General features: G+C 40.8%; 1 protein-coding gene across 3 annotated transcripts in view; it reads left to right on the top strand.

The window, feature by feature from the left end:
- Positions 1-25,723, top strand: part of Rgsl1 (regulator of G protein signaling like 1) — a 57,032-nt gene that overhangs the window by 5,388 nt on the left and 25,921 nt on the right. For 2 of the 3 annotated variants that reach the window (XM_090340305.1, XM_090340303.1), the window contains exons 3-13: positions 992-1,066; positions 2,680-2,809; positions 4,381-4,485; positions 5,366-5,527; positions 7,388-8,340; positions 11,228-11,290; positions 12,563-12,782; positions 16,543-16,650; positions 19,336-19,441; positions 23,547-23,740; positions 25,468-25,585. In XM_090340305.1, coding sequence (XP_090196431.1) covers positions 992-1,066; positions 2,680-2,809; positions 4,381-4,485; positions 5,366-5,527; positions 7,388-8,340; positions 11,228-11,290; positions 12,563-12,782; positions 16,543-16,650; positions 19,336-19,441; positions 23,547-23,740; positions 25,468-25,585 — 2,234 coding nt within the window. The remainder of the gene's footprint in view (positions 1-991; positions 1,067-2,679; positions 2,810-4,380; positions 4,486-5,365; positions 5,528-7,387; positions 8,341-11,227; positions 11,291-12,562; positions 12,783-16,542; positions 16,651-19,335; positions 19,442-23,546; positions 23,741-25,467; positions 25,586-25,723) is intronic. The other variant, XM_090340304.1, reaches the window with a different exon arrangement.

Genomic DNA, 25,723 nt, shown 5'->3' with positions numbered 1-25,723 from the left:
TCTAAGAGGAATGGACGCTTGAGCTGAATGGATTCATAGTAAACAAAAGGCTTAATCTTCCAAAAACTTGTTCTTGCTTTACTTTTTTGTGTGTGTGCCAGTCCCGGGGTTTGAACTCAGGGCCTGGGCACTGTCCCTGAGCTTCTTTTGCTCAGAGCTAGCATCCTACCACTTGAGCCACAGCAACTTCTGGCTTTTTCTATTTGTGTGGTACTGAGGAATAGAACCCAGGGCTTCATGCATTCTATGAAAGCACTCTACCACGAAGCCACATTCCCAACCCTTGCTTCACAATTTCTAAAAATCTGTATCTCCTTGCCAGAGAGAAAGTAGAAAAGATGGTGGTGCATGATATGGTATAGCTCTAGTCACCTTTCTTCTTTGTAGCAGATAAGTTCTCACAAGTCTCCAACAAACAGCCAAAAAAGTAGTGGCTCAAGTGGTAGAACATGAACCTTTAGCAAACAAGCCAAGTTAAAGTTTGAGGCCTGAACACAGGCACATTTATTTTATTATATATGTATATATTATATATATACATATACATAATTACAAATTTAGGATACTCTTAGTCTCTATATGTGATTTGTAACCCAAGTCTTCATATCTTCAGTCCTCTCTGATTATCCAGTTCAAAAGTTTAGGTACATCCAAAGCCATTTCTCATTACAAATAGCTTTAGACCTTTCTTATTCCATGGAGAAAGTGAATGATGCAACACATCAACACCATAATATCAAGAGCATTCTCCATTGCACACAAGCATGGTAACTCCCAAGACTAGGCAGGGTAGAGCCAAAAGATAAATGAATCTTGCAATTCAATACCTACAGCATTCAGAGGCAGAACAAGTTGGTTCAGTGGAGTACATTTAATAATCAAGGTCCCTGGAAACAGGAAAGCTCTGTTCCTCCGTGGCTATAGATAAGCTGGGCCATGCACCCAAAAAGCAACCCCACCTCCTTAGTGGTTTCCTGTCTTTCTTTTGCAGGTTTTCGGTCAGACACCATTTTATACTGTTGAAAGTTCACAATGGAGCTTGTGGCCAGAAATACCCTATGATCTGGTGAGAAGATTTTTGAATGGTGAAAGATTTGGAGTGGAGAAAGAGAGGCTTGTGTTTGAAACATGAATTGGGAAAAGGGGGAGGAACAGGGAATCCAAAAGGATAGTTTGGGGGGAAACTGTAAAGAAGGTAGACTGAGCAGACATTTAACAGATTTATCTGAGGTAAGAAATTGCTAGTGCATGCTTTCCTTCACATACTAGTCCATAGTTAAATGGAATTTATTTCTGATTCTTGGGTAGCAGGTGCTTAGAACACTATGCTAAGAACTTTGAGGTCACAGCTTAGCAGGAAACATAAGAGAATTAATTGATATTGTTTGCTATGGGTCTAGGATAGGAAGCAGTACCCCATAAATTATTTATAATCAGATATTAACTATCAGATATAGTCCAAGGTAAGATGTGACTCAGAAATTTCTATCTTCTTTTCTATTTTCTTCTCCCCTCTCCCTGTGTCTGTGGGTATCTATGTGGGCATCTTTGTGTGCTAGTACTAGGCTTGAACTCAGGGCCTGAGAGCTGTCCTTTAGCTTCACTCCAAACTGACACTCTACCACTTGATACATGGCCCCCAATCTAGCTTTTTGGTGGTTCATCAGAAATAAATCTCATGGTCTTTCCTTCCTGAGTTGGCTCCAACCATAATTCTCAAATCTCAACCACTTGGGTAACTAGGATTATAGACTTAAGCCACTGGGGGCTTGTTTATAACGCTTAAAATCCTGATAATTACTCGACTGTTCTCTTTTAGAAGCATTTTTTCCTTCTGCTTACACAGTCCTCCTTGTTTTCCTTTGTAAATTGGCTTTCTTTCTGTTCTCCTTTTCTACTGTGGATCTTAGGCCTGCCAATGCCTTCTCCATGAGAGTCCAATGGTATGTGGAACTGGAAAGGACACAGAAAGCCCTGCTCATAATAAGGTTTTGGTCATCTCTGAGATCTAGAAAGCTAAGAAGAGATAACCTACTCCAATTCTTACTTTTGGTTTCCATTAAAAAAAACCACCTGAAAAGTATTTTTTCCATTTTTTCTCCCTTCTCTCATGGATCCATCCTGTACTCTAAATTATGGCATGTGTGTCTGTGTATTTGTTTGTCACTATTTATATTTTTTAAGATAGAGTCTTACTACACAACCCAGGCTGGCCTAGAATTTGCTATCCTCCTATCTCAGTCTCCCAAATGCTCAGAGTATGTTTCACAACTCTTATTTCATTGTGTGCTTTGGCAAATGTGTAATAGGTATGGGTTGGAGACTTGTGAGATCTTGTGTATTTACAAGGAAAAAAGCTGAATAGAGCTATAGCCTGGAATGTAGACCAGAATCTTTGCTGCTTCTCTCGGGCAAGCAGATATAGATTTTTAAAAAAGAAAAAAATTACAGCAAATCTATTTAAGAACAAAGCCAAGTTTTGAAAGATTAAGCCTTTTGTTTACTATGAATCCATTCAGATTAAGTGTCTGTTCCTCTTAGATGCAAATTATAATCCACAAGCATCTCCTTCCAGATAGATATTGAAAAAAATAGGTTATTATTGTCCCTTGTCAAGCTATATTTCTTTGTAGTTCAGTTCTACTTATCTTTCTGTTGCTGATTTTCTTTGAACTCTAGATCTGCAAGTACAAAAAATTATTGACCTGGTTGGAAAAATATCGGTTACCTTTCTTCTGTAAAACAAACTTATGTTTCTATTACATTCTCTGTCAGGAACTCATCAGTTTCATCAAGTCTCAAGAAGGAGGTAAGGGTGTGTGTGTGTGTGTGTGTGTGTGTGTGTGTGATGTTAATTATTATGTGGTTTTATTAGAGGTGTGCGGTGCGGTGCTTATTATGTTGCATTGTGACATTTTCACACACACACACACACACACACACACACACACACGCATGTATTGTATTCTGATCAAATTCTTCCTTTGTCACTCCCCCTTACCTCAGTCCCCCATTTATGGAACAATGATAACAGATTTCAGTGCTCTAGTTTGCCCATATTCCTCACTAGCCTTTTCCCCTCCTACTGGATATCTATCCCCACCCCCTATTTATTTCCTATTACTTATTTTTGTGCATGGATCTTGCACTTGAGGCACACCTCAAGTCTGTCTTTTGTTTTCTTTTAAAGGTTAATTAGAAATAGAGTTTCACAATCTTTTCTGCCTGAATTGACTTTAAACAGATCACAGCCTCCTAAGTACCTAGGATTACAGGCCCAAGGCACCAACATCCAGCCAGTGTGTGTGTGTGTGTGTGTGTGTGTGTGTGTGTGTGTGTGTGTGTGTGTGTGTGCTAGTACCAATATAGGGACTCAGGGTCTTGCATTTTTGCTTGTTTTTTTTTTCACTGATGACTGGTGCTCTACCTGTTGAGTCATGCTTTCTATCCTGCCATTCATTTTTTAATATATATATATATTAATTAAATAGCATGTTTTCTCTCATATGCAGAAACTAGATCTAAAATACACCAGGACATGATAAATTACACAAGACTCTAGGTATTCATACACAGTGAGACCAAAGAAGGATACTCTTAGGGGAGGAACACAAAGGTACAATGCTTCTATGCCTCTGATCATATATATATACATATACATATATATATGATCATACATATATATGTATATATATCATACAGATATATATCTGATCATATATATGTCTCTATATATACATATATAGAGAGAAATAAATTCCAGAAAATGGGAATAAGATTATTTTTTTTCTTTTTGTCTTATTTGTTCATTTATCTGTCTAGGTGGGAATAAACAAGGTACAGAGATGGAGGGACAGAGTGCAAACAAATGCTGCAATGCATCACTAGACACTAAGTTGAAAATGAACTATGCAACTCGTGGGTGGGGACAGGAGGGGAAACCTGGGAGAGAACAAAAGAGGGAAGGGGTGGCATTGTCCAAAAAGAAATGAACTTATTACCTGACTTACAAAATGGTAACCCCTCTGTACATCCCCTTTGCAATAACAATTAAAAGATTTAACAGAAGTATTAATTAAACATAGGGGATTTAACATGGTATTTCAGACATGTATAGTTTAGATTTTGCTCACCATAACCCCTTCTGCGGCTTTCCTCGTCCCCCAGTGGAGGGGAGGGTGCTTCTGTGCACTGCATGCATGCTTATGGGTGCCTCACAAGCCACCTGTCAGGTGCCACAAGATGCCTACCTTTGAAGCCACCACCTTGTCAGGGCCCCATTCATGTAGCTGGCCGCTGCTTTTTCCTCAGTCACATTGGGCAAGGAGACAGGGCAGGGAAGAGTTTACTGTGGCTCTAACCATGGGCTTTACCTGACAGCCAAAATGATGAGATGGCAAAAGGCAGACCAATGGCTACTGGAGAAGTGTATCGGCGGGGTCAGAGGGATGCTGCGTTTCTGCTCCTACCTCAAAGACAGCGCAGGTGGGTTCTCAATGTTGTTATTGAGACGGTCACGAGTTCTTAACAGGGTCCAGGTGCCCTGTGACTCCAGCTGGCAGCTACAGTAAACATATAAAATGCTTAAACATGCAGTTTGGGTAAAAGCTGTCAGAGTCCCTCTCTCTATCCATTTATTCACTCTTGTATTTAACAACAGGATGTATTGAACAACAGCACGAAGCAGCCACTGCACTGGTAGGTTGCAATACAGAAGCAAGAAAGTCATTAGTTCCTGTTCATAATGCAGTCAGTATAGTGTGGGGGGGGGGAGAGGCAGCAGGGATAAGCCTGGGGACCCATTGTTCCCTGATCTAATAAGTCCACTTGTTTCTGGGGCTAGAATGTCAACACACCAGTTAGTAGATGAAGTTTCATTCAGGGAAAGACTTTAATTTTAAAAGGGATATTCTGGGTCCCCTAAGAGCAGATTAAGGAGAAGCAGACAGACTCTATCTTTCAGTTGACCATTATCGAGTTTAGGCTTAGCAAAGTTGTAAAATAAGAAATGTGGCTCTTGTCACCTTTAGGCTGCAGTGACTTGTCACTTGTTTAGAGCCCATAATGTAGAACATATTTCTTTCAATCTTCATCTTTCTTAGGAGGGGAATAAAATTCAAGTAGTCTTATATCTTGCAATATTATTTAAGGTGACCGTTTTTCAACAATAACTAAGTTGTCAAATGACCCTTACCCTCCCCACTGTTGGGATTTTTCTGGAGATGGTGTCTTAGCCAGAAAGAGGGACGATTGATGATGCAGTAGAGCCAGCTGGGGTGTGCGTGGAGGGCATACAGTGGTGTCACACCGGCGTGGAGAGCCATGGTAATGGTGTTGATCTTTGTCTGTCTTGCCTGGTCTGTAGGTGAAGAGTTGGTGGATTTCTGGATTCTTGCTGAGAAGATCTTGAGCATCGATGAGACGAACGTGGACGTGCAGAATTACTACCTGTCCCTCCTCCTTGCGCTAAAGGCCACGCACCTGCAGGAGGGCTCCAGGGTGATAACACTTTGCAACGTGAATATCAGTAAGCCTTGTAAAGAATACCGGAATCAAAATCTTCAGTTGATGGAACAAAACATGAAATCAGCGACTGATAGTCCTTAGTCTTTCACTTTTTCAGGCTGTCACCTGCTCCATTCGCTATGTAATAAGGATGTCATAGGAATCCCAGCCGTTAACCCAAAAGGGCTGACAAGGACCAGCTATCCTCAGTATTTGTCTCTTTCTGAGATATTACCTGCCAGCGAGGATTTTCTGGAAGGAATGGATAGAAACTGAGAGAGTAACTGAAAAGCACATGTACCTTCTGAACCCACACAGTTTCTTTTAAGAAAATGTTAAAGATTCCCTTCAGAATAGGGACATAGTTCATGGCTCAAGTGGTAGAGCACTTGCAAGTGTCAGGCTCTGAGTTCAAGTCCCACTATGACAGAACAAGGGTTGAGATTACAATCTGTAGGCCAAATGTAGTACATACATATGGTCTGGAAGCAAAGAAGGTTTTTTTTTATCTTAAAAATTATTTAAAGGTTCTGGGCCAGGAGTTTTGCCTAGTGGTAGAGTGCTTGCCTAGCATGCATGAGACCCAGGTTTGATTCCTCAGTACCACATACATAGAAAAGCTGAAAGCTGTGGCTCAAGTGGTAGAGTGCTAGGCTTGAGGAAAGCATAAGAACAGTGCTTTCCGAGTCCAAGCCCCAGGACTGGCCAAAAAATTATTTAAAGGTTTTAAAAGTGAGAAATCATATGTCATTCACAAAGCCTAAAATATTTGCTATCTGGCTCTTTACATAAAATTTTTATGATCTCCAGGAATCAGATTTACCCATATTGATTTATTTGATAAGTGAGACTATTTTCTTTTCTTTAATTCAATTTTATATACAGAGGGCTTACAGTTACATAAGTCTGATAATGGGTACATTTTTTTGCCCATCAACCCCTCCCTCATTTTCTCCCAATTTTTTCCCTATCAGAGACTATCTCACTATTTTTTTTTACTACTCCCTGGACACTATGTTGAAAATGAGACATAAAATTTATGGGTCAGGATGGGAGGGAAACACTAGGAGAGAGCAAGGGAGGGGTGACATTGTCCAAAAAGAAATGTATTTATTACTGATGTATGTACCTGACACCTTTCTGTCCATCATCTTTGTAATGACAAGGAAGAATGAAGAAAAAAATACAAGGAGTTATTTTGAGCCCAATATCACTGTGTTCCCAAGCTATATTGTTTCAGATTAGCCAGATGTCCTCTACTGGAAGAAATGGAGCTGTGGCTCAAGTGGTAGAGCATCAGCCTTAACAACTAATGGAGAATACAGGGCCCTGAGTTCAAGCCCCAGCACTGGCATGTGCACACACACACACACACACACACACACACACACACACACACTCGCATACATGAACAACTCTGTCCATATAGATCACTGAAAATTCATAGCAGTAGTCATAAATAGTGAGTACTGACAACAATTCAAAAGATTTTACTTCAAATTTCCAGCCCAAACTTCTCCCTTTGGTCACTTATCTGAAAAACATCCATCCAGATATATGCATCTCTCATTATTAACCATCTTTTCTTATAACCTTTGCTTTTTTTCATAATAACATTCAATGGCCTAAATAGCACACCAAAAAACGCAATGTAATATTTTATTCCATGAGGAAGTGAGCAGGTCGAAATTCCTTTGCAGAAAGACCCATCATTGTGTACAGAGAAAAATCTAAAAACATTTCTATGATATGTTTTACCTGCTCACGTTCCACAATTCTGTGCCGAACGAATGAAACACCAAGACATCTGTGAACATTTAAAAACTGATCCTCACCATCATCACATGACTTTTCCCCCTTCAACTCTGTATTCTCTTTCCAGAGTCCCTCCTGAACCTCTCCATCTGGCATCCCAACCAGTCAACCACCAGAAGAGAGATCCTGAGCCATATGCAGAAGGTGGCTCTGTTCAAACTCCAGAGCTATTGGCTCCCAAACTTTTACAACCATGGCAAGATGACAATGGCCAGCGAGGAAACATGCTGTGATTTGCTGCAGGAATATGAGTCGCGCCGGTTCAGTGTTTACACTACGCAATCAGGAGGTCTCCCTCTGAACATGAGCATTAAGAAATCCAAACACTCCCCAAAGCGCTACTCAAGTAGAAGGGTGAAGAGGAAGATGTGGTACTTGATCAATCCTGGCTCTTGGTCTATGGAAATGGTCCCCAAACCAGATATCTTCTCAGCAGGTCCACAAGAGCCTTCCAATGAGCTACATATCCCTCCCCTGAAAGTGGATTCTACAAAGGAGAGATTAATTTGTCTCCTGGAAAAGGACAATAACTGTGTCATGAAGTCCGCTGTGAAGAAGAGACCCAAAATCCTCCACATGGAGGGCCTCTTTGAGACAAAGTTCTCTTCCCATCTAAGAATGTCCACCCCTATCTTTAATCACTCCTCTCAAATGACAATCAGTAAGGTTATCAAGCAAAGACTGTCTTTTAGATGTACCTACTGGGCCTTGTGTGCTGATGCTTATGCAGGAAATCCTTTCCGCGACTTCCTGAGGAAGCGGAATTTGAACGTGGAGACCCAACTCCTAGACCTATGGCAAGACCTGCACCATTTCCTCAGCGTTCTGATGAGTTACAGGAAGAACGGAAATTCAGTCTTCCGTCACATGCTCAGTGACAGAATCTGTGAGCTCTACTTGAATGAGCAGAGTGGTCCATGCTTATCACTCACATCTCAAACTATCCAGGGCCTGAAGAAGATGCTGCCTTCTGGGGATGCCAACCCTTGGATTTCCAAAGCCCAGATGGAGATCTGCAAGGTAGATCATGAAATAGGTTAAAAATAGGTTAGAATATCCATGAGAAATAGTATTTTAGGGCAAGTCTGACTAAAAATCTTGTCTGATCAACTGTACTTAAATATTATTTGCAATAATGGCATAATTATATTCACATAAGAGCTGGTTCATTTCTTAAGGCCTAAGTTTTATAGTCTCCTATCAACAGTCAAAATTCCAAAACAGAATGCAGTGGGAAGTGGTCAGTATTTACCTTTTGTTTCTTTACTTCTTCCTTATATGGCCATTGCCCCAAACCATGAAAGTCAGAATATTTTTTGAAGGAAATTTTTAAAACTCTGGTCAAAGTATTGTGTATGGAAAAGCAGGGTCTCCTTTTTCTAAACTAGCCATTAAGAAAATGACCAATGGGGCCAACACATTACAAGAGAGCAAAGCAAAATTCTCACCATCAGCAGTGAGACCCACAGTGTAACTACTGCTTTGTCGCATGCTTGGCAGAACACAAATGGTAGGAGCAAGCTGAAGAGCAGAAAAGAATCAAATAAGAGGGACTGTTTCCAAAGAAATGAAGAGAGCTGAGAGAAGCATGGAATGCAATACCTACTGCAAAATCAAAGCTGGAACATCTTTGCCCTTTCTCAGCCCAAAGGGTGAAGAGCGGGAAGAGACTAGAACCAGAAGAAAAAATATCTGTATAGTTTCAGACACTTAGCTATAGCTGTAATCACCAACTGAGGGCTGTTGCCAGTCCACAATGATCTGGTTGGGAGGGATCCAGGGTTATAGTTACTGTAAGCTCCATCTCCTTCTCCTTTCCCATTGCCTATCAGGACACCTCATTTGAGGAATCCGATCAGAGAACAGCAGAGCCTGCTGATGTACTCTACTCAGGCTGCCTTCTAAGGCACAAGATGGTAAAAAAAAAAAAAAAAAAAAAGGACAGATGTGAAGGAGCAAGAATGGATACAAACAAAAATTTACTTAGTACATTATGTAATCACATCCCCAGATGCTGTCTCCTTTATGCTTCTTAGCAACTCCAGTGGGGGTAGAGAGGAGAGTTGTATTTTTGTCTTTGTTGTACAAATGAGGAAAATGGGATTCAGAGAGAGTAAATGAATTATGCTAAGGGTATACAGATAGTCTGGGGCTGAACCAGGATCCCAATACAGTTTTTAGCTCTAAGATGTAATGATTTCCAATATATCATAATCATCCAGCATTAATGGCTTTGGGCCAATTCCAGCCAGTGGATCAATAACTATAGCTTTCTTTTGCAAGGTTCTGGATTAATGCTGACCCAGAAGTTTCCTTGCCTGCTGTGGAAGCAACTGGAGTCCAAAAACCAGGCTGTGCTATGCTTCCTGAATCAGCAGATTTGGGGGGTAAAACCCCTACTCAGTCTTCCTAGTGTTTTGTAAAGATGATGAAGGGGTTGGTGTATAGAGGTCTTGCACATTAGAGCTATTCAGATTGAAGATTTAGTATCATCTTTGACTTAATTCTTCCCTTCCCTTGCTCCAGCCTCTCTCCTAGATGACTGAGGTGACTTTCTAACTTTTTGCTTCCATGCTTTCCTCTCCCTTCAGCAAGATGACTTCTACCAACCACTGTGATTCTACCAAAATACAATGGTGTCATTTTACTGACATTGGGTGAAAGGCAGGGAAAGAAGTCTTTGAAAAATAAGATAACATTCGACCTCAATAAACCCATTTTTCTTTCAGTGAAATCCAATGTCCTTACTTAAATAAACAAGACCCTATTATGATCCGTGTTTACTCTTGCCTCTCTGAATCAGTTTACTCCTCCCCATGCATATGGTTTTCTGTCCCTCAGGCACACTACTGGCCTAGCTCTGTTGCTACCATCATGTAACGTACACATGCATGTATACTCAATCTTTGGCTTGCTTACATTTCTATCCAGGAGACATCTTCTCATTGATGTGTTCCTTAGCCACTTTCCTACAAACGTTCATTCTTCCCCCATTACCTTAGTACTTGCCACTCAGAATGACGTCATCAAGGTGATCCTCAGGAGATTCCCAGTTCTCTTTCACCCATCCAAAACATTATTTGGCAACTATCCAGACCCAGTTGTATAAAGGGGTTTCAATTCCAGAAGTCAGGTTGCATCTTGAGCAGCATTACCCCTCTCATCTTTCTTCCTTCTCCCTCCTGCCCCTTCCCTTGGGTTCCCCTTAGGTTACGCAGTTTAATTTTTACATAGTGTACCTTCAGTGTGTGTTCCTTTGTGTTTCCACCCCCCACATCGTCCTTCACACATAGACCATATAAGTTGCTTTATTTTTAGGCCATTTTGAGAATCACAAGAGTACTTTGGAAGGGAGTCAAATAGTATGCAGATGCTAAGTAATGATTGTACAAATTATTATATATTTTTCAAACTATATTTACTAGAATTCTCTAAGACTTAGTGATAGACTTTGTAAGCTGTATATGACCAGCTACATTCAGAAGAATAAAGAAATGTCTTGTGAAGCCAGGGACAGTGGCTCACACTTGTAATCCTAGCTACTCAGGAGGCTGAGATCTGAGGATCAAGGTTCAAAGCCAGGCCAGGCACAAAAGGACCTGAGATTCCTATCTCCAGTTAACCTCTAGAAAATGGGAAGTGGGACTTGGCTCAAGGGTAAGGTGGGAGCCTTGAGCTGATGAGCTCAAGGGACAAGTTCAAGCCCTAGGACCAAGTTCAAGCCCTAGGACCCACACACAAAAAAATGTCTTGTGGTTTGTGGTAGCTGATCTTTGTTGTCCACCAGACCTCTAGTTGAGAGAATCTGGGATCTATAGCTTTCTCTATGCTGAAGTAGACGCAGACTAGAAAGATGCAGCAAGGCAAGCACTCATTTCATGATATTTATGTTGTATTTGGATTTTAGACCCTCAACCATTGGTATGATGAATTCCTGAATGAAGAGGACTACTGGTTTCTCTTCATTACAGTAAGACAGATGTTGGGTTGAGGAAGAATCTTGAGGTTGAGGGGAAAGAAAGCACTTTCATTTTAGTAGCCTTCTTTGCTAGAGTAAATGGGATGATGACTTTTTCCCCCTGGAGGCCATGGGAGATTGATCCACCCAGTGTTTGCTGTTCTAAAGAAGAATCTCTCAAGGAAAAAATATTCAGCTTTGATGAAGTCATATACATAAAAATCCTCTCAGATGAGGAAGTACAGCATATATGTATATGAAAAAGTCATAATAAAATCCATTGAAATTATTTTTGGGAAAAAAGATAATAAATGGACAGACTAAGATCAGGAACAAAAGGAAGAGTAGTAGAGGGGGTGGATATGATCAAATTCCTTATCTGCATGTCTGGAAATATCACAAACCTTACTTCAAACAACTAATATATGCTAAAAATAATTTTTGAGGGAAGAAAATGATTTTAATAGAAGAGGGAGAGAATTGGCATTTTTTCTTTGCCAGTCCTGGGCTTGAGCTCAGGGCCTGAGCACTGTCCTTGGGCTTTCTCAAGGCTAGAGCTCTACCACTTAAGCCACAGCACCACTCCTGGCTCCTAGCTTTTTTCTATGTATGTGGTACCAAGGAATCGAACCCAAGTCTTCATGCATGCTAGGAAGCACTCTTACCACTAGGCCAAACTCATGGCCCCAGAATTGGTATTTTTTTTAAAGAGCAATGGCTTTTAACATTAAAGAGAGTCAGACACCGGAGGCTCATGCCTATAATTCTAACTACTCAGGAGGGCTGAGATCTGAGGATAGTAGTTCAAAGCCAGCCAGAGCAGGAAAGTCCCTGAGACTCTTATCTCCAGTCAACCCCCAGAAAGCCAGAAGAAGAGCTATGACTCAAAGTCATAGAGTGCTAACCTTGAGCAAATGAGCTCAGAGAGGGCCAGGTTGGTCTAGTGGTAGAGTGCTTGCTTAGCATGCATCAAGAACTGAGTTCAATTCCTCAGTGCCACATACACAGACAAGTTAGAAGTGGAGCTGTGGCTCAAATGTAGAGTGCTAACCTTGAGGAAAGCCCAAGGACAGGCCCTGAGGTCAAAACCCAGGACTGGAGAAAAAAAATGAGCTCAGGGACAGTACCCAGCCTTTCAGTTCAAGCCCCACAACTAAAAGAAAATTACATTGAAGACAGTCTGGATAATTTGGTATCAGGGAGACCTGAGGACTGAGTTATTCTAAACTCTTGTTTGAGCTAATTCCTGTAGCAAATGCTATCTGCAGACTCTCCTTCTTTTAGACTCAGAAACGATATGTCAGCGCCCGGTGGCATAAAGAACCTCCAAGCCGAGAAGACAGCATTTTTCTTTACAAGAGGCTTCAGGAATCTTTGGCGTTAAGCCAGAGTTTGGCTAACATAGAAAAAATGGATTCTCCTCCATGGCAAACAGTAGCTACTGAGAACCTGAGGAAAAGTGGGTCTCTCCAGGTAGAAGTGAAGTCTCCAGTGTTTCTGGAAGGTAAGAGAGGTTACTATTAATTATTTTTGGTCAGCAGTGGGGCTTGAACTCTGGGTCTGTGCTCTGTTCCTGAGCTCTTCAGCTCAAGGCTAGTGCTCTACCACTTGAGCCACTGTGCTACTTCTGGTTTTCTGGTGGCTAATTGGAGGTCAGAGTCTCACAGATTTTCATGCCTAGACTGGCTTTGAATCACGATCCTCAGATCTCAGCCTTGTGAGTAGCTAGGATTACAGGCGTGAGCCACCAACTCCTGGCCTAATATATATATATATATATATATATATATATATATGCAAAGTTACATATATAATATATGCAATATGTTATACATATGCAACTGGGAAAATAATTAACTGACACCTAAGGGATTATGCAGCTCTATGCAATACCAAGATTGCTTGCTTTATTTGATCTCAGATATTGAGTAACTGAGGTAAAAGGATGTGACCTTCCTGAGGTCACACAGTAAGAGGCCGCAGCAGGATTTAAATCTAAACAAATCAGTAGGGCATCATCTACTAGCACTCCAAGTTGGGCAAAGCCCTTCCTACCACATATCATCACAATCACCAATGACGAATCCATTTCACACACCTGATGCTCCTAGAATCTGAGTCAAGGGCCTAACTATGAAATCTTTAGGCAGCCACTATCCTGCCTCTAGATGACACAACAACCCACTTGGGCAGTGGAAAGTAATTGCTAGTTGCCCAGGGCTTTTTGTGCTGGAGATTTGAGGTGATAGCCCTACTACTGATTCTGTAGACTTGCAAAATGTCCTTGACCTTCACCTGTGTTCCCATTTATAAGACTTCAGTAATGCCTAGTTACTTGCCTAGGCCAGCTCAAGGTAATCTACAAGGCTTTTATCACAATGTATAGCAGTAGGAAGAGCTCAATATATGTTGGCCAGTCTTGTGCACATTTAAGTAAATTTAATGATCCATGCTGAGACAGTATTTTCCAAACTTAATTCTACATCAAATAGATCTGACTTCATTATTCTAAGTGCATGACTGTGTATCTGTATATACATACATGGAAAAGATATCACAGTGCCTGTTGTTATATAATGTGGGATGATGTGCTCTAACATCCTCATTGTAAAAATGAGGAGTCTGTTTCTCTTTGGATGTATTAGTGAGTCATTACTTACACTTTGGAAACCACTGTTAAAGTGGGAACAAGAAAAACTAAGAGCTTCTTCTCTTTGAATCCCATTTCTTCATCTAGAGAGTAGGGACACTAGGCTGTGATCTGCAGGACTACTGAGGAAATTCAAAGCTAGTTCCATGCACACATACTGGTACCTAAATAAATGGTACTTAGTAGATTATCAAAGAAAATAGCATACTATTTTTTTCTGCCAGTCCTCGGGCTTACACTCATGGCCTGGGTACTGTTCTGATTTCTTTTTTCTTTCAAGGCTGATACTTGAACCACAGCTCCACTCTCAGCTTCTTGTTAATTAGTTGGAGTTAAGTGTTTCACAGACTTTCCTGCAAATCATGATCTTCATATCTCAGCCTCCTGAGTAGCTAGCTTTACATATGTGAGCCACCAGCACCTTGTGACTAATTCTTTTTTTAAAAAAATTTTATTAAAGAATTTATTAACATTGATTTTTACATCATATTTCAAATGACATGTTTAACAAATGACAAATTCTTTAAAAAAAATTTTTTTTGCCAGTCCTGGGCTTGGGCTCAGGGCCTGAGCACTGTCCCTGGATTTTCTCGAGGCTAGGGCTCTACCACTTGAGCCTCAGCACCATTTCCAGCTTTTTTCTATGTATGTGGTACCAAGGAATTGAACCCGGGTCTTCGTGCATGCTAGGCAAGCACTTTACCACTATGCTAAACTCCCAGTCCTGTGACTAATTCTTTTTTTTAAAAGATGGTTATTTTCATTGGGAGTATCAGTAAGTGTTATAGTATGTGCCTAATATTTGTGAGGACCTGGGTTCCGTCCATGCCAACACACACACACACACACACACACACACACACACACACACACACACACACGCGCGCGCGAAAAAAAAATTAAGCAAATATGGGCTGGGAATGTGGCTTAGTGGTAGAGTGCTTGCCTAGCAAGCATGAAGCCCTGGGTTTGATTCCTTAGTACCACAAAAACAGAAAAAGCCAGAAGCGGTGCTGTAGCTTAAGTGGCAGAGTGCTAACGTTGAACAAAATAAGGTCAAGGTCAGTGCTCAGATCCTGAGTTCAAGCCCCAGAACTGAGGGAGTGGGGGCGAAGCAAATGTGCACTCTCCATACACCACTGCTCCTTGGAAACCCAAATCTAACCTGATAAAGGTCTTCCATGGCATTTTCCCAAGCAGGTGGCCTTGACCCCCAGGCAGGATGACCTCTCCACTCACACTGTACCACAAACTCACAGAGCACTGGAACTAAGATACGATCTAGTTTTATGGAAGACTGAAAGTCAGAAAGGTGAAAATCCCTGCCCAAGGTTGCTCAGCAGAGTGGGACAGATACAGGGCTAAGAGCCTAGGTTCACTGCAGGATCAATTTGCTGCTCTTGACACTGAGGTCCAGAGTCTCCTGATTGACTGATGATGATGATCATGATGACATAAAGATAACTGTGTTTTATAGGTCCACACCCCAGGATTCCTACTAGGGTCTAGAATTTTTGCCTTAGTACTGGAAGAGAGAATTGGGAGAATTCTATGAAATTAGATATACTCTCCCTCTACCACCTCAACACAAATGATGGTTTTTCATCTTTTAGACAGCAAGTTGTTACTTTTCTGCTTCTATTGCCCCAAACATTGTTAGATCTTCCTCTCTTGACATTATTGTCCAAACACACTTTGAATACTAAAAGATGTTTTACTTTAGCACACATTACTAGAAATGATTTATGCCTGTTGTTAGAAAAGAAATCTGCCTCAGCTCAAAGAAATAATTTGCCATTATTGATAATATGTGAACTATCACTTTTGAAATTAATTCCCAAAGTTAAATCCAACAAGAAGTACAGGATGAATTATTTACTGTCCCAATATACTGCAAATTTTGAAGCAAAAACAACTTGAACTCCATTTGCAACTACTTCTTGCGGTGGCAGATGGTTATCTGAAAGGGATCAACATTCATCTGCATGTGTTTACTTCCTGGATCCCCATTCTCTATCAGTTCAGCCTTCTGTCTGTCAAGCATCCTGCCATGGGTCAGGCTGCCGAAACAAGGGCAATAGCCACTCACACACAGAGGGAGAGAAGACTGTGTTTCTTTGCTTCCAATTTGGTTGAGAAAATTTATGTTCTTTATGTAAGTATTCTACTAAAATGCCATTGTTCTTTGTAAATGCCACACACTAGTGGCTCACACCTGGATACCTAGAGGCTGAGATCTGAGGATCATAGTTTGAAACCAGCTGAGGCAAGAAAATACATGAGACTCTTGTCCCTAATAAACTACCAAAAATCTGAAAGTGGAGCTGAGAAAAAGAAGTTTGGGGATAGCACCCAGTTCCTGAGTTCAAGCTCCAGAACCAACACACACACACACACACACACACACACACACACACACACACACTTTAAAAAAATAAGTGGGGAATTGGGGCTGTGGCTCAAGGGGTAGAGCAGTACCCTTGAGCTGAAGAACCCAGGGATAGCCCCTGGGCCCAGAGTTCAAGTCCCATGACGAACGGGGGGAAAAAAAAGGAAGTGGATCTTCAAACAGGAATAGACAAATAAGCTGTCTCTATTTTTCCTTACTTTCCAGACTTTAACAAAATGTCCTTTGAAGAACTCTGCTTTAAGAATCCAAAGATGGCTATAGAGAAGATAAGTGAGGACTACAAAATATATTGTGAGAAAGCACCTCAAATAGGTAAGTGTTTTAACTCATGGGTAAATTAAAGGTAATTAGGTTTTCACAAATCTAAGAGGAAATTTTTCCAGCACAAGTGTCATAAGCCAAAAAGAACCATTCTTTTCTTTTCAATGGAGATATGGTCCAAAGTAATGAATAAGCAGGTTTTTCCCCTTCCTACAAAGCTGTTGCAGAGGGGTCAGGAAATGAGAGGCAGTCATAAATCATTGAATAATGATTAAGAGTGTTCATTCTTAACTTTCTTAGCTACTAAGGGTTTGAAATAACATCATCCTCTGTCAAGTCTCCCCAGAGTCAGAAATTGGTGGAAGGATATTTATCCAGGAGTCTTCTGGGAAATAACAGGTAGAAACAGTGAGGAAAGCCAAATAGTGGGATACCCAACTGTGAGGCCATCACCACGGCTCCTTTGCATCCCATAGGGGACTCTGAAGCTTGCTGTCCCTCACTGAGGCAAGGGACTTAGCTGGTGGACTTCCATGTGGACCTAAATAGGATGTGGATGTACCTGGGAGGGGGTCAGACAGCTTCCTTTAGTCTGGGTAACTCCCAGAGGAAGTGTGAGCTGTGAATCAACTGCAGCCAACACTCCAGGCAGCTGAGAGAATGGGTGTTTTTTCTGCTCCTAATAGGGGGCTGTAGGTGTAGTACTATAGGCTTAGTACAGGACTGTGGGTTGCTGTCTCTCAGGACTTCACTGATAGGGGGGCTGGATAGATTTCTGCAGATCATTAGAAATACCAGGCACTTTCTTTTCTTTTCTTTTCTTCCTGGCACTTGAAAACAGGGCCTAGGCTCTGTCCTTGAGCTTTCTCAAGGCTAGTCCTCTATCACTTGAGCCACAGAACCACTAGACCATACTCCCAGCCTGTGTTCTTTTTACTTTTTTTTAATCCAACATTTCTAAATGTTTTGTCTTAAGAAATATTTGTTTGTGTGTCTTGTGGGTTTCCTATCTCCTCCCCCTATATCTTCCTTTCTCCACCCCGCCCCCTCCCTTGTCAGTTGTGGGGCTTAAACTCTGGGCCTGGGTGCTGTCCCTGAGCTCTTAGGCTCAAGGCTACAATACTATCCTTTGAGCCACAGCACCACTTCCAGTTTTCTAGTAGTTAATTAGAGATAAGAATTTCATGGTCTTTAGTGCCCAAGATGGCTTTGAACCATGATCCTCAGATCTGAGCCTCCTGAGTAGCTGGGATTAATAGCTAAGAAACACTGCTCCCTGCACTTTTCCTCTTCTTCCTCTTCTTCTTCTTCTTCCTCTTCTTCTTCTTCTTCCTCTTCTTCTTCTTCTTCTTCTTCTTCTTCTTCTTCTTCTTCTTCTTCTTCTTCTTCTTCTTCTTCTTCTTCTTTTGTGGGTCATGGGGCTTGAACTCAGCCTGGGCATTGTCCCTGAGCTCTTCAGCTCAAGGCTACCACCCTACCCTTGATCCAAGCCCCATTTCTCATTTTCTAGAGGTTAATTGGAGATAAGAGTCTTGAGTCCTTTTGTGCCCAGGCTGGCTTTGAACTTTGATCCTCAGATCTCAGCCTCCTGAGTAGCTAGGATTACAAGCAAGAGCCACCGTGCCCGGTTCCTTCTTTCTTTTCTTGAAAAATATATCTAATTTTCTACTGTGTGAATTTCATTTTTAACTCATTTACATTTATCTAGATAGAATATATATATATATATATTCCTTTTACTTTCAGTTCTCTGGGTGTACATGAGGTTCTCATGCCCACTCAGTTTTTGCTCTCATGGCTGATGCTCTACTACTTGAACCATGCCCCCAATTAGGCACTTTGCTAGTTAACTGAAAAATGGAGTCTCAAAGACTTTTCTTGATGTTTGAGGCTTTGAACCTCAATCCTCAGATCCCCATTAGTCTCCTATCTAACATTCAAGGTGTGAGCCAATGGCACCAGGCTCAACCCTTTCTGTCGGATGCCTGTCCCTGAAAGTACCACCAAATGACATCAAACTTTCCTCTGCATGTACCTCCTATTTAGTGAACATCTTTAAATACTGACTATATGACTAGATTAAGCCCCACTTTCTGGCAATGATACTGAATAATAGCATTCCTGCTCCAGGTGAGTTCATAGATCTCTAGTTTTCATCTAGACATTAACCCCAAGGGGCTCTTGTAATTCTGACATCCATGAGATCTATCATTTCTTTTTTTAAAAAAATGGTGTTTTCATATATTTCTTAGAACAATTGTCCTCAGTGGATATAGAGAACCAGATACAGACTTGAATCATGTGTGTTGTACTCTGATTCCACTGCAGTTGGAAGCAATGTCCTTGGAAAGAAAATGGTCTTAGCTAAAGCAAGGTGAAGGAAATCTTGAAGATGAGGTCAAGGATCTGTAGTTGACAGAATATTGTATGGCATGTGAATCTGTTTAAACGGGGCTGGGAAGAGAAATGGAATTGGGGGTTGAGTAATATAAGGAGAAGTACAATGATTTTGATCTGTGAGGAGAGAGTGATTTGGCTCCACAATCTGCACTCCAACCTGACACAGCCTGGCCCTGTGCTCAGGGCCTGTGCTCAGTACTGGAACATGGGCTTTCCATATGCTTTGAGAAATATCCTTCCTATTTTTGCTCCTTTTTATTCTCTGCAATGTTACTTATAAAGTGTGGTTTCTCAACAACACTAGGAAATCCTTGTGTTTCTTTTTTTTTTCCTTAGAAATCGAAGTGAAAATTGTCAAAGAACCAAAGGTGATGTCCTTTTCACGCAGGAAAATGTCTTTTGCTAAAAAAGGGGGTTTGAGGAAGCCCTCAGTACGACCCAGGTGAGATATAGGCAGTAGCCACCATAACACTGCCATGTACAACCTTTCCTCTGTGCATAGCTGCGTTCCCAATTCTTTTCTCCATGTATTATACATATCTGAATAAGAACAATTTGCATTTTAAATTATTGTTTATTTTCTCAAATTGTCACCACATAATACATATTATGCAATAACTTTGTGTGTGGGGGGGATCATGGGGCTTGATTTCAGCCTGGGCGCTGTCCCTAAACTCTTCAGTTCAAGGATACTGCCCTATCCTTGACTTTGAGCCAAGCTCCACTTCCTGTTTTCCAGAGGTTAACTGGCGATAAGAGTCTCAGGTTCTTTTGTGCCTGGATTGGCTTTGAACCATGATCCTCAGATCTCAGCCTCCTGAGTAGCTAGGATTACAGGCATGAACCACTGCACCCAGTACTTTTTTTTTTTTTTTTGGTTGATCATGGGTCTCAAACTCAGGGTCTAGGCACTGTCCATGAGCCTTTCGGTTCAAGGCTAATACTTTACTACTTGAACCATAGTCCAGTTTTCAGGTGGTTAATTAGAGATAAGACTTTCCAGCTAGGGCCTGGCTTTGAACTTTGATTCTCAGATCTCAGCCTCCTGAGTAGTTAGGATTACAGGCATGAGCCACTGGCACCCAGCTATACAATAACTTTTTTCTGCCAGTCCTGGGGCTTGAACTCAGGGCCTGGACAATGTTCTTGAGCTGTCTCAAGGGTAGTGCTCTCCCACTTGAGCTACAGCATCACTTCTGGCTTTTTCTGTGTATGTGGTACCAAGGAATCAAACCCAGGGCTTCGTGCATGCTAGGTAAGCACTCTACTGCTAGGTCACACTTCTGGCTCACAATAACTTTTTAAAGTTACCACAGGGTATAGCCTGCTACAAGTGGCTCATATCTGCAACCCTAGCTACTTGGGAGGCTAAAAGCAGAAGGATTGTGGATCAAGCAAAGCCTAAGCAGTAAAGTTCATGAGACTTTATCTCAAAAATAATCAACAAAAAACCAGAGCTGGAGCTGTGGTTCAAATGGACAAGCATCAGCTGAGCAATCCTAAGGCTTTGAATTCAAATTTCCGTATATGTTTGTAATCATCATTACTTGGAAGATGGAAATTGGAAAGACTCAAGTAAACCTAGGCAAAAAAGTTAGTGAGACTCCCATCTTAACCATGCTAGGTATGGTATAGTACATGTCTATAATCGCAGCTATATAGGATACAAAGAAGGGAGATTGTGCTCTGGGGGCCAGCCATGGGGGAAAAACCCCACTGGATCCTATCTGAAAAAGAATCCAAGCAAAATATAAAAAAGCAGTAGGGTGTGGCTCCAGAACCCAAATACTATAAAAATAATCTTAAAAATATTATATGGCATAACTGAATAGACTTGATTTAATAACTATAAGGCTTTTTGGGCATCCCAAAATAAATTAAAATAATGTGGTATATCAATAAATGGAGGAAATTCAATTGACACAGAAAAGGCCTGTTTCAGTATCCAAAACCTATTTATGATTATTCTTTAAATTCTTGGACTGGAAGCATGGCAAAGCAGCAGAGATCCTGTCTATCAAGTGCAAGGTCCTGGGTTCAAATCCCAGTACCTACAAAAGAAAAATGTCTCAACAAAGTAGAATAAAAAAGATCTTGTCCTGTTAGAAACCTGTGGCTAGAATAGAAGATCCAGAAATTAACCCACAGTCCCAATATTTGATAAAGGAGCCACAAACACAGGATGGAAGAAAAACAGCCTTTTCAACAAATTGTACTGGCAGAATTGGCTATACAAGTACAGAAAACTGAAATTAGATTCTTATATATTACCCTATACCAGAATCAATTCCAAATGAATCAAAGACCTCAAAGAAAGGCAAGATATCATGGAAATATTGCAGAAAGGTATAGAGGAAATCCTGGGCCTCCTAGGCCTTGTTCAAAACTCCTTAAGATTCAGAATCACAACAAATCAAAGAAAGACTAGATAAATGAGATTGCATCAAACTGAAGAGTTTCTGCAGGGCAAAGGACATAGTTAGCAATGTAAGTAGAAAGCCTAAAGAATGGGAGATTTTTTTCTAGTTATGTATAAGATAAGAACCTCCTATCTAAAATATGTTCAGAGCTCAAAATATTAAACCAAAAAATCCTCAAAGAAACAACCCAATTAATAAATAGGCTAAAGACTTAAGAGAGACTTTGCAGAAGAAGTAAAAATGGCCAATAGACACATGAAGAAAAGTTCAACATCTCTGGCCATAAAAGAAATGTAAATCAAAACAACCTTGAGATTCCACCTCACCCCAGTTAGAATGGCCATGATCAAGAAAACAATAACAGATGCTGGGGGATGTGGCTAAAAGGGAATATAACTATACTATTGGTGGGAATGTAAACTTGTTCATCCCACTCTGGAAAGCAGTATGGAGATTCCTCAAAAAAATAAACTTGGAGCCTCCCTATGACCCAGCAATTCCACTCCTGGGCATTTATCCTAATGATTAGGCCACATTAAAGCTACCAGCACAACCATGTTAACTGTAGCATTGCTTACCATAGCCAAGATATGGAATCAACTCAGATGCCCCTCAGAGGATGAATGGGTCAAAACATGTGTTATATATACACAATGGAACTCTATGCTTCCATCAGAAAGAATGATATTGCTCTTTTCATAAGGAAATGGAAAGACTTGGAAGTAAGACTTGGATATGGAAGAGTTAAAGTAAGCCAGATCCAAAGAAATATAGGTTGCCTGATTTCCCACATATGTAGTCATTAGAATGTGCTTATAAGTCTACCAGTAAACACAATGGATAGTAAAAACAAAAAAATTATGCTTGGATATGATAAATTTAAACAGGACTCTAAATATTCACCCAGTGAGACCAGTGGAGGACAGTCTTAGGAGGGGATCACAAAGGCTCAACAGTTATGTGCATATGCTCATATAAAATGGTTTTTTTTTAATCAAAATAAACTCCAAGAAGTGGAGTTGCCACTGTTTTGGATTTCTGTACATTTTGTCATGTATGTAAGTTTATCTGTTTGGGGGAGGGTAGGGAGGAGCACAGAAATGGTGGAACAAAGGGTGACCTAATATAGCAGTGATACTAGATACTCTCTTGGAAATGAACTATTCAATTTGGGGGCGGGGAGAGGGAGGTTCAGGTGGGAAAAACTGAGAGTGGTGATGACCCAGTTTAAAAAAATGTACCCATTTATCTGACTTATGTACTTATAATCCATCTGTACATGACCTTTTCAATAAAAATAAAATAAAGGGCCAGGAGTTTGGTCTAGTGGTAGAGTGCTTGCCTAGCATGCACAAAGCCTCGGGTTCAATTTCTCAGCACCACGTACATAGAAAAAAGCTGGAAGTAGTACTGTGGCTCAAGGGTAGAGCAGTAGCCTTGAGAAAAGTCCAAGGACAGTGCTCAGGCCCTGAGTTCAAGCCCCACAACTGGCAAAAAATATATATATAAAATAAAACTCTATGGTGAATATCATGCATAAGAAAAAAGAACAAATTGCTCAACTTGTAGGCATGTGTAGAGAATTGGAAATAAAAACTGACAGAAAGGTGATATTCACAGAGAAAACTGCAATCTGAAAATGTGTCCAATGGAAACTAGAGGTACTATTCTATCACTGGCAATGAAAATCAAAACTACATTGAAAGGACAAATTGCCCATGAAAAACCATAAAGCCAAAGGAAATTTGCATATGGAACATTTGTCTTAACTCTGTTTAAGAAGCAATAAGAGAGCAAAGCAGTAAATGGAATTTAGAAATATGAATCAATTACTGATCATCACATTCTGCCTCACAGAAATGACTGTGCCAATTGGGTAGGAGTTGGAAAAATATTTATTTTGGAAAAACAAATAACACCTTTAAAATATCCCCTTTGGAAAACAGGAAAACAAATAGCCACTTTCTTCTATTAGAGTTGTTGATCTTAGGGTATAGCATAGGTCAAAGTTCAAGTTTGTTTGTCTTCAAGAGAACAAATAATCACCTACTCCTCATTTTCTAATCGGAACAAAATTTAAGTTCATCATCCTTTTTCCTCCACCAATGATGTTCTCTTATTTCCTAGAACCTTTATGGAGATCTTCCTAAATCAACAGCACTTGGATTTCTTCAGGGAGTTTCTCAGGGACCGGAAGTGTGAAGCCCCACTACTATTCTGGTTAGCTGTACAAAAGATCACTTCAGAGACGAATGAAAAGGCTTACAAGGCAGCACTGGACAATTTAATCAAGACTTTCTTCCGTAGCAATGTCCCTCCTGGTATGCATTTTCCCCCCTCCAGGTCCAATCTCCTTTCCCCTTAGATTCTAGGAAAGTTATCTAGAAACAACTAGTCTCACCAGACCTCCCAGATTAAGCAGAACTGAGCAGTGGCCACACGAGGGCAGAATCTATTGAGACAAGCCTCCAGCAATGAAACCAGAAAACAGTAAGTCTACAAAGCAGCAAAGAAGTACAAGATACAGCCACATAGATCCTCTCATTTTATTTTATTGTCACAGTAGGAGTTTATCAAATACTTGCAAGCTAGGGATAAATAGCTACAGTTCCTATTTTATTTTTATTATTGTGCTGGTACAAGAGCGTGAACTCAGGACCTGGGCATCTTCCCTTAGTTTTTTTCATACAAGGTTGGTGCTCTATTGGAATCACAGTTCCACTACTGGCTTTTTGATGATTAATTGAAGATAAAAGTCTCACAGACTTTCCTGGCCAAGCTGGCTTCAAACCATGATACTCAGAGCTTATCCTGCTGAGTAGCTAGGATTGTTATAAGCTGTACGATTATCAAATCAATGCTCCAGTTAGACACACAGGTCAGGGATGGTTATACACAAAACTGTAATGTCTGCCCTCAACAAATTGAGAAAAGAATTGTACTAGGTAGGAGAACTGTCTGCCTAAACATCTTCCAGAAGTTTTGTCTTATTTTCCTATCTAAAGTAGAAAGGTGAACATGACTCATTATAACTCATGTTGGCAAAAAAAAATAGAGGTTGCAAGCGAATAATCTAAAGAACCATTGGAGAATGATGAGCCATCTTGGGGGTCAGCAAATCTGAATGCAAAGCATAGTTAGAGCTTTCTGTTTAGTGAAGGCAATGGGACTCTGGGATGGGTTTTGCTTGCAGTTAGTTAAGATAAATGCCTAAGTGTGAAAACAGAGAAAGAGGTAAAATCATCAAATCTGGAATTATAGTTATGAGCACTAGACCTGGATCAGCAAATCTTCATTTCTAAATTAGTATTTGTTGCATATCAAGTGCTCTTTAAAAATTTTTCTTGGTCTTTTTTTTTTGTCTTTTCTTTTTTTGGTATTGGGGATCAAACCCAGGACATTATAATTGCAAGGCAAGAGCTTTGGCACTGAGCTACATCCCAGTCCTCAAGTTCTGTGCATTCATTTTTCTACACATTACAAAAGCATAGAAGAGAAAGAAGAATCCCCAGTTCCTCTCCTTGATGAGTTCTTCAAGTGTCTTCAAGGTACAACTCCAGGACATCCTGAGAATCATGTTGTCCTCAGCATATGTATCTGTTACTCTGAGTTCTCCTTCTGCCCCAGGAATTTAATTTTAATTCTTTACTCGCATCTTCCTAAATCAAAAGTATCATACCAAGGGCTGAAAAGAGTAATTTATAATTCTGTTTTCCCCTGAGCCCTCATCTTTGGAACACAATGAACATTTTTAGCTACAAAAGGCCCTTGCATATAACATTTCAAGTACACACTGAAGATTGTTCAAGTTGTGGAGGGCACAGAATGGAGCTATAGTGAGCACAGGATTCTGGGAGACCTCAATGAGAAGGACCCCTTCCTCAGCATTAGGAAACCAGGACAGTGCCTTTTCTCCTCTCTCTCTCTCTCTCTCTCTCTCTCTCTCTCTCTCTCTCTCTCTCTCTCTCTCTCTCTCTCTCGCCCTCGCCCTCTCCCTCTCCCTCTCCCTCTCCCTCTCCCTCTCTCTCTCTCTCTGTTGCATTTGCAGAAGAATTGCTCCAGTGTGATGCTAGTATGGTGAAGGAAATGGTGCAAGCAGGCAACATCACCACCACAGACTTGCTAATGCTCCAGAGCTATGTGATGAAATCTATGGAAGAAAAGTGGTGAGTATGCCTGGGAAGGCAGCCATTTCTTCTGGATGTATTCATCAAAGGTCTCCTAACCCAGTTCTCATTGCCGGATATCTGCCCCAATAGGAAAAGCATAATTGTCCTTCCTACCCACAGGACACACACACACAC

Source organism: Megascapheus bottae, chromosome 10 (assembly GCF_031878675.1).
Source record: "Megascapheus bottae isolate mThoBot1 chromosome 10, mThoBot2.hap1, whole genome shotgun sequence".
NCBI lineage: Eukaryota > Metazoa > Chordata > Mammalia > Rodentia > Geomyidae > Megascapheus > Megascapheus bottae.
The sequence above is the reverse complement of the archived record's forward strand: the minus strand, read 5'-3'. Positions and strand labels throughout refer to the sequence as shown.